Below are 10,000 nucleotides of genomic sequence, written 5' to 3'. Positions count from 1 at the left end.
TACATTAGTAGCAATGTGCTATGTGAAGTTGACTTAACCAATAAATAACAACTTCTGTTGACTATGGTTATAGTAAGAGCAATCTTCAAGTGAAATGTATTGGGCTGATACACCTATTGTATATTTAAACAGAAACCCCATACCACACCTTAGACCATAACTTTTTAACATGGCTAATATCTTGTTAATACATATATTTTTGCATAAATACGAAGCCTAACAAGGATGTAAAGAATAGTACAAGTAAATGATAATATGACAGCATCATAAAAAAAAAAAAAAAAAAAAAAGACCTAGAATGATCCAGTGCTACTATTTCCCAAGAAAAAAAGAATTGGGGAGACATAAAAGGTCCTGTTGTAAGTGTTTGCCCTGGACTACCAGAAAATCTAAGTAAGTATAACAAAATCCAAACTTCTATAAATTCAGTGGAAGTGTGACTTCTTTTGCCATAACAATTATATAATGCTCACTAACAATGTTAGTGAGTGTATATTATTACCTAATACTAAATTTTCCCTCATTAACCTATGCAAATTAGTAGCTATATCAAACTGACTATTTTATAAGTGAATGTTAAACTTCTAAACATTATCAGCCCACTTCTCTTCTGAACCTCTCTCTCTCTCTCTCTCTCTCTCTCTCTCTCTCTCTCTCTCTCTCTCTCTCTCTCTCTCTCTCTCTCTCTGGATATAATGAAGTTTGTCATAAACAACAGGACTGCACATAAGACAAAGGATCTGAACTGACACTCACTCACAAGCCTGTATATAATTACATTCTCATTAACAGCAGGTTAAGCTAGGTTTAAGTTCAGATGTAAGTTACAGCTAACTTGGCTTAAATTGGTTGGTGGATGGCATAATAAGAGCATAAATCCCTGGAGATTGTGGTCCACAATGAATATCAGCAGAGGAGAAGTTCAGCTAGTAATCTCCAATGAAGTTACATTACTGTACACTATTTTTTGTCTAACAGGAAAGCCACAAACTTTTGATCATTATGACAAACTTTCAAAAACAGCTTCCACTCGGGACTTTACAATTTGGGGTCCTATGTTCTCTGCAATCAAGTATATACCAATGATATAGAAGAAAAAATGCAGTAAAGTTGGTAGACATATGAGCAGTGTGGTTTGAAATAAAAAATCCTCTTTCCAATATACATAACACACATTTCATTCCAAGCTATGTGTAACAGATCATACACATTGCTTTATTGCTACTAAAGTTATAACACTGAAATTCATATTTCTCACTCTCACAATTATCAAGTATCAAATTCAATACAATGAATTTGACATGATACAGCAATAACTGTTAAAAACTCAGAAAAGAACAATGAAGTCTACAAACCAACATATTTCAAAACATGGTATTAATAAACGTTTCCTGGGCAGTGACAGTGCCTTAAATAATAGGATTTTTCTCATAATCATATGGCTTACATTCCATCAACCTCCATTTGACACTGTGATCGGTAATGGATGGTCTAAAATCTTAAGGAGAAACTTACTGATATCCCTGCAGCAACTCAAGCAGTATGGAGAGATAGAGCTACTAGACTGGCAATTTCATGTCATATGAAGAACTCAGTCAACACCTCATTTTTCTAGAATACATCTTGCAGCTTGATGTAATGCACTGTTACAAAATTACCATAAATATTACTAACACACCTAATGCACTGGGGGGGGGGGGGGAGAAGGACAAGGCTCTATGTACCCCTCCCCCCTCCTTTATTAGCACATAGTGTCAACATACAAAAAATGTGACATTAAAAACTTTGGCTGTGTGTGGGTGTTGTGGACTTTGTCTCTCTGTGGTAATATGCAGTGGATATTTTGTCTTTTGTGGTAAATATGAGGCTGGTGCAACTGTATCTATGTGTTTATTACTCTATTTTTCATGTTTTATAATATGGCAGCGTCCATTTCCCTCTCTCCCTGTGTGTTGCTCTCATTAACATTAACCCACTAATGCTTACTTATATTGTGCATTTTGAAATTACGTTCAGAATTAAAATGCAATAGGCCTGTGTATGCCATAAAGCCAAGTCAGTAAACCGAGATGTTAAAAGATGTTCTCTACATGGTCAAACCGAGACATCAGCCTTGGAAGCAAAATGACTATTGATGCGTTTGTTTTTACACATTTGACCGGCTGCCGGTCAAATAAAGACTTCCTTTTCATTACTTCCATTGGTGTGAACTTAGAAATTAAATTGTATGAAAGTCGAAATCAAACCATTGAAAAAACGGCGACATCATAAAAGCATTGAATTTAAAGAAATTGGATAAACGGATACATCTAAAAAGAAATATAAAAAAAAATACAGACATCAGAGCCGAAAATTAGCTGTAGGATCACCAACTTCTAAGAAATACACACAAATATAAGTATCATTGGCTACTACACGGATGAAATTTTAACTCCCCAAATTCTAAACCAACGATTTTATACCATCAAATAACTCACCTGATGTCCTTGAGTGCCTCTAACTTCATGTAAACAGCTCTTTCTCTCTCGTCTGCCATTCCGCCTGACATGTTTGGTAAACAACCGAAGACTCAAGCGAGCAACTATACTCTTGGTATTATTATTGTTTATTTTTTGTAATGTCTATTTTCTGTGATTGGTAGGTTTGTGTTTTTTATTTAATTTTGTTTCTTTAATTATCTGCATTACTTGTAGGATTTATTTGGGGTAATTTTTTTTCCCCCTAGGGAAGTCAAATGGGTAGAATTTTGTATTTTTTGGTAAAAAAAGAATAGTTTTTTATGTGTATGTTTATTTGAATTTATAGTTTTATATATATTTTATTCTTATCGATTCTTTTTTTTTTGTCTTGTATGTCTGATGCACCGAATTAGTTATTTTTTATTTTCTGTTTATGGTTTTCTGCTATTCTACCATGAAATACGATGAATGATTAAGTTTAGTATCCATGTAAATATTATTGATGAAGAGTAAACAGTCGAAAAGTTGCTTTACTTTTATTTGAAAAAAACATTTTAATGTAGACGGAATAAATATATTAAACTGTCATTCGAGGAATTAACGTAGCGAGCAATTCTTGTACAGCGACCTCTTTTTACCCGATTTAAATAACAAAAGAAATATTTAGGCATAGGAAATAACAAATTAAACATTTTAAAAACAACAATTTCCTAATATGATGCATAAGAAAATAAAAAGCACCGAATAGAATAGTCCCCACGAATGCTCCTTTGACTCATTCCTCCGGCCAGCTGTAAACATCAGTTCCTCCGATCAGGTCACGGGATACGGTAGTCAATACACGATGAAGTCTATTCTCTTGCTTTGTTCCCTCTTGGGCCTTATGGCAGCGGCCCATGCAGGTGCAAATGGTATGTCACGACGTAGAGCTTGTTTTGAGGAAGCGAATATGATCAGGGTGTTGAAGGGTTGAGTGTAATGGAGAGAAAATGGATGGGAAGTCGGAACTTGGCAATGGGAAATTAAGGGGGGGTGGGGGGAAATTGCGTAATAATAAGGTCAGTCAAGGGAATTGTTGCGGCCGGGACGGGGGTCAGTTTCCCTAATTACTCTCCCATCATTCCCGACGTCGTTGAGGCCGTTTGGGTCCTTGTGAAGGGTGGGAGTGACCGACGGCGAGACGGGAATGATTTCTCTCTCTATTGGCAAAGATTGATTGCTTGTTCCCGGAGCCGATTTTCACCCTCGGCTCAAATTTGCACTGCCTTGTTAAATACTGGGGATACCTTGAATCTAATGCATTCTGAATTGAAGCCAGTTGTATGCATTTTTTACTACTCTATGTGACGGATCAATTATATGTTTAGGGATTACAGATTAATTTTTTTGTTACAGGTTACTTAACAATTTTACTATTTCAGATTATGGTATTACATATCTGGCCACGTATATTAAATTCAGTATGTGTTATAGTACCATTTATGATGCTAATATATATTGAATAGTTAGATATTACTAGTTCCAAATAATTCCTTCTTTGCTTAGGCTAATAGGAAAATATTGGAAACACAGGATATGCACAATTGTCGAATTTATACCAGATGATTTGAACTAATTTGGGCATTTATTTTTTTAGTATTATTTACAGAGATGTTTCCAGAGATTGGAATTAAGACAGAAGACACTAAGAATATTTTGAGAAAATGCAAGAAGCCTCTGTGAATATCACGAATCAGATTCTTATTTTTGTATTGAGATAATTTTTGTAGGATGCTGTGTACCCTATATTGGACCTGTAAGTTTAGTTTATATGTTTCTAAGGTAAATATTGAAACTGACAAAGTTTTCAAGATGAGCCAATTTTGCAAGGTGTTTAAATTTTTTTTTCTGATACATCTGAATAAAGTTTACTCTAGCCTGACAACTCTTTATTAATAATCTGTGTAGGCCAAGTTTCCAGAAGTTTTAGATTATTTAAAGATTTAGAGGATAGGATGAGAACTACCAGGTGCATTATACTTCAGCATGTGAACACCTAGCATAAGCACACAAATGAAATCTAGAAACATAAACCTGCAGCTTTAATGGGTAAGAACCTGATATATATCAGGTTCTTACCCATTAAAGCTGCAGAATTAAAATCAGTTATGAACATTAATTAGGATTTGCAAAAATTCAACATCAGTTGCTTGTAAACATTAGACATCTAATGTTGGACACCGCTGTCTGCAATGCTCTCGAGAAAGCATATGTGCACAAGATAGAAGGCATAAGACAGGAGTTGTCAAAGAAGACCTCTAGAAACACACCCTTTGCTCCATTGGTAATTGAATCAAGATACCATAACTCATGATAAGGCAGGTGTCACCTCAGACCAGAGTGTACATGAGTCACACTCCTAAATAAGATAAAAAAAAAAACCCAAAAAACACACATACATATATCACATGCTTCTCTTTCCACACCAGTTAAAATTGTTCCAAATTTCCCTCAGCTAAGCTATCATGATCAAGCTTGATATGCTGTATGTAGTGCCCTAGAGTGAATATTGCCCTAGTCACTCATTAAATGGGATAGAGACTTCTTGTTGCCAGGGATAACAGATATGTTTGTAATCCAAATGTGTTAGCTTTCCTGTTACTATCATGCAAGATCATAGATTGATTGACTTACATGAGTTGATTATCATATAGTAACATGAAAGGTGAGTCAGTTGGTTGATATGAAACAAAATTAAGGCTGACAAGGAGGTATTTAAGCCATGTGATATTCAGACTAGGTATTGATGCATTAATAATTTTTGGATCTTGTATATAAATGTGTTTATACCTAATTTATTTAGCTATCAGGCATCTCCATGCTGACTGCCATTAATGTTAATATCTTCTAATGAATATTTGAACACACTTTTGCACCTGGCAGTGATCAAAGAGCAAATATGTAATGCAGAAGAGAGAAACATAAAACATTCAGTGACCGGGACAAACTCGAGTATGGAATTAGCACAAAACTCCTTAATGCCAGTGTTGCATCTGGAATTACTTTTCTTTAATTAAAGCTCCTCCAAGGACTTGCCCCAGTCTCACTCTCAAGTTGTTGGGGGAAATAGGTGGATGAGTTGTAGGATGAGATAATGATTTTTCATTATGGTGTTCATGAGTTCCTGCGCAGCTTTTCTAGATAAATGACTATAAGAAATATGTGTGCATATTCTCAAGCTGTACATAGTAATTAGTTCTTTTTATGCGATGAATTCCGTCTTTGAGGGTACCAAGTTAGGGAAAGTCAGTTCATTTAACAAGTCTAGTTAGGGTAATTGTATGAAATGGTAGAAGGAAGATCAGAGTAGAGCTACTGGAGGGTATCTAGTTGTACTCCGCAACACATTCCATTTCCAGTTGATACTAGATAAGGATATTGATAAATGATTGCCTTTGCTTACTTCTCAAAGTCAAACTGAATGACAGGAAAGACAGGATAGAGACAGGAAAGCTGAGGTTTATTGAAAGTAATAATGATAACCAACCCAAAGGAAAACCTTAGTATTTTAAAAGATAAAGATGGTTTTAGACTTTTTAAAAATATTTATGGTGTTGTTGTTGTTGTTGAATTCATTGTCATTGTTATAAATGGTAAGCTATTAATTGAATGATTTCTTCAAAACTGTACATATATACAGTGATGAATAGGTGATTTTATTTGCCTCATTTATTTGTTTATTTTTTATTATTATTTTATTTTTTACTTCAGAAAAAAAAAATGAAATCATAGGGTAGGGCATTGTTCACAAAAGTGCTTCAGGCCCTACCTGTTATGGAACAGAATCCTGGAATAAATGAGTTCTTTAGACGTGTCCCAAGATTTTCTGGCAGTCAGCACCTTGAAAGAAATGGAACACATCTACTATTCATGGGATCATTATAGAGTTGCACACTGCCGAAGAAAAAAAAATGTTTTTGATCGAACGAGGGGTGGAATATTTTGGAAGAGTTTCTACTCGTGTGTTCTTATCTCTGTGGATGTTGTGGAGGAAGATTGTTGTGGTCAGCGATGTGTGTTGGTGATTTTCGTGTAGTCAGCTCAGTGTGACAAACCTTGTATTTCATTTTGTCAGTTCAGTAGCTTCCAAGGCCTCATTATTCATGAGGACAGCAATTTTCAAAAGTTGACTGTTTATATCACACACACAACTACACACACACACACCTACACATACACATACACACCTACACATACACACATACACATACACACATACACATACACACATACACATACACACACACCTCTACGCACACACACCTCTACGCACACACACCTCTACGCGCACACACCTCTACGCGCACACACCTCTATGCACACATGCATACACACACACACTGTCACACACACACACACACACACACACACACACCTCACACACACACCACACACCTCCACACACACACACACACCCACACACACACACACACCCCACACACACACACACCCACACACACACACACCCACACACCACACACTCCACACACACACACCTCCACACACACCTCCACACACACATACCTCCACACACACACACCACACACACACCTCCACACACACACACCTCCACTCACACCCACACACACACACCACCCACAACAACACCTCACACACACACACACTCACACACCTCCACACACACACACACACACACACACACACACCTCCACACACACACCTCCACACACACACCTCCACACACACACACCTCCACACACACACACACCTCCACACACCCCACACCACACCACACACACACACCTACACACACACCACACACCTATACACAGTCCACACACCTATACACATACCACACACCTATACACATACCACACCTCTACGCGCACACACCTCTATGCGCACACGCCTCTCTCTACACACGCATACACACACACACTGTCACACACACACACACACACACACACACACACACACACACACACACACACACACACACACACACACACACACACCCTCCACACACACACACACACCTCACACACACACACACCTCCACACACACACCCACACCTCCCCACACACACACACCTCCACACCACACTCACTTCCACACACACACACACAAACACACACACACACACACACACACACACACACACACACACACACACACACACACACACACACACACACACACTCCACACACACACCACACACACACCCCCACACACACACACCTCCACACCTCCACACACACACAAACACACACACAAACACACACACACACACACACACACACACACACACACACATACACACCTCTATACACACACACCTCCATACTCACACCTCTACACACACACACCACACAAATACCTCCACACACTCATACCTCTACACACACACACACACACACACACACACACACACCACACACACACACACACACACACACACACACACACACACACACACACACCACACACCACACAAATACCTCCACACACACAAACACTTCCACTCACACACACCCCTACACCACATACATACCTACACATATACCTACACACGCACACCACACACCTACACACGCACACCACACACCTACACACACATACCTGCACATAAACACACACCTATACACACAAACACATCACACATAAACACACCACACACAAACCTACACACATACACAAACCTACACGCATACACACCTAGACACACCTACACCTACACACACTTATCCAATGGATGTAGTGAAAATGAAAAAAAAAAAAAAACTACAGGAAGACCAAAATATGTACAATAGATAATTATACTTTTATTCTGTTTGCAATTTGGAATCCCGCAGTGACCACATCCTGCCTTCTTTAACCCTAAGGCAATGAGTGCAGGTGGAGGTGTCATACGGAGATTTTGATTTTATTGTGTAACAAAGTGAGGGTCATATATATTTGGAATTTATCAGTATCACATGCCTTGAGATGTTAGCTAATCTAGTTTAGTGAAAAGTTGCAAAAAGAGGAAGACCATAATTGATTCTGTTATTCTCTGCCTCTCGACAACTTGTGTTGGTTTCATGGTTCTGGAAGAGTTAATAATGCAAACTATTGTAGTGATATAGGAGTAAAGGATATGATATTTCACTCTTTTAACCAATGAACAGATAATGCTTTGCTATTGTTACAAGACAGTAGAACTTTTTTTCCATAATGTTTTTTATAGATATGCTTAAGCAAACAAAGGTAACTATGGACAGTTGATGTAGATGCAGTGCATTGTGATGAGATAGAAAATATTTTCATGAAAAATTCATGCAATGATCTATTGTTTGTTTGTTGCATGTAGGTAGGTGGCCAACAAGTGTCATTTCATATTGGCCTCTTCCAAAATTATGAAGCATTTTGAAACTGTTTCTTTTTTAAGGAAACTGAAAAAGTGACCAAGCAGTACCATTCTGATTATGAGTAATGCATATATCATTTGGAGGCAAAGGTGTTCTCAAAGTGGCCTGAAAATGTGATTATTAAATGTTTTGTTCATTTGTACTTTCATTCTTAACATAAACATTGATACATTCGCATCAATCCACCGCAGTCATGAGACAAAGCGCATGAATTTGAACGCATGAATGAAAACTGACAAAAACTTTAATAAATAGATTTTTGGACCATTGCTCTGAGAACACCTCTGGATGCGCATACCCTCATTTGCCCTGTGCTTATCATAAGGGTAGGGGCATGAAGATGGTGGCAGCTCTAGATTGTGGAGCTGAACATAACATCCTATATTGCAATACAGGGTCTGTGTTTATTTGTCTTGTTCACTTGTGCAGCAACTAAATGCCTTGTAGGCATTTAGTTGGTTCAGTGTTTGTGATCGCTATGAAATGTATACTCTATATCTCCCTCCCTCCCTCTTTCTCTCTCTCCCTCTTTCTCTCTATCTCTACCTCTCACTCACTCTCACTCTCCCCCCTCTCACTCACTCTCACTCTCCCCCCTCTCACTCACTCTCACTCTCCCCCCTCTCTCTCTCTCCCTGCCTCTCTCTCTCTCTCTCTCCCTCTCTCTCTCTCTCTCCTCTCTCTCTCTCTCTCCCTGCCTCCCTCTCTCCTCTCTCTCCCTGCCTCGCTCTCTCTCTCTCTCTTCTCTCCCTTTTCTCCTCTCTCTCTCCTCTCTCTCCCTCTCTCTCTTCTCTTTTCTCTCTCTCCTCTCTCTTCTCTCTTCTCTCTCTCTCTCTCTCCTCTCCTTCTCTCTCTCTCTCTCTCCTTCCCTCCCTCTCTCTCTTCTCTCTCTCCCCTCTTCTCTCTCTCCTTCTCCTCTCTCTCTTCTCTTCTCTCTCTTCTCTCTTCTCTCTCTCTCCTCTCCCTCTTCTCTTTTCCCCTCTCTCCTCTCTCTCTTTTCTCCCCTCTTCTCTCTCTCCCTCTCTCTCTCTCTCCCCTCTCTCTCTCTCTCTCCTCTCTCTCTCCTCTCCTCTCTCTCTCTCCTTTTCTCTCTCTTTTCCTCTCCTCTCTCCCTCCTCTCCTCTCTCTCTCC

The 10,000-nt window shown here is 38.7% G+C and overlaps 2 protein-coding genes across 4 annotated transcripts in view; one reads left to right on the top strand and one right to left on the bottom strand.

The window, feature by feature from the left end:
- Positions 1-2,562, bottom strand: part of LOC119580099 (zinc finger C4H2 domain-containing protein-like) — a 12,788-nt gene extending 10,226 nt beyond the window's left edge. For both annotated transcript variants that reach the window (XM_037928021.1, XM_037928022.1), the window contains exon 1: positions 2,478-2,562. In XM_037928021.1, coding sequence (XP_037783949.1) covers positions 2,478-2,548 — 71 coding nt within the window. In that variant the 5' untranslated portion in view covers positions 2,549-2,562. The remainder of the gene's footprint in view (positions 1-2,477) is intronic.
- A 695-nt stretch (positions 2,563-3,257) lies between these two features.
- The window catches only part of LOC119580098 (salivary glue protein Sgs-4-like), a 16,667-nt gene continuing 9,924 nt past the window's right edge, over positions 3,258-10,000 (top strand). Inside the window, exon 1 of one of the 2 annotated variants that reach the window (XM_037928019.1) lies at positions 3,258-3,370. In XM_037928019.1, coding sequence (XP_037783947.1) covers positions 3,304-3,370 — 67 coding nt within the window. In that variant the 5' untranslated portion in view covers positions 3,258-3,303. The remainder of the gene's footprint in view (positions 3,371-10,000) is intronic. The other variant, XM_037928020.1, reaches the window with a different exon arrangement.

Source organism: Penaeus monodon, chromosome 13 (assembly GCF_015228065.2).
Source record: "Penaeus monodon isolate SGIC_2016 chromosome 13, NSTDA_Pmon_1, whole genome shotgun sequence".
In the NCBI taxonomy this organism is placed as follows: Eukaryota; Metazoa; Arthropoda; class Malacostraca; order Decapoda; family Penaeidae; genus Penaeus; species Penaeus monodon.
Note: the sequence above shows the minus strand (reverse complement) of the source record. Positions and strands in the feature narration are given on the sequence as shown.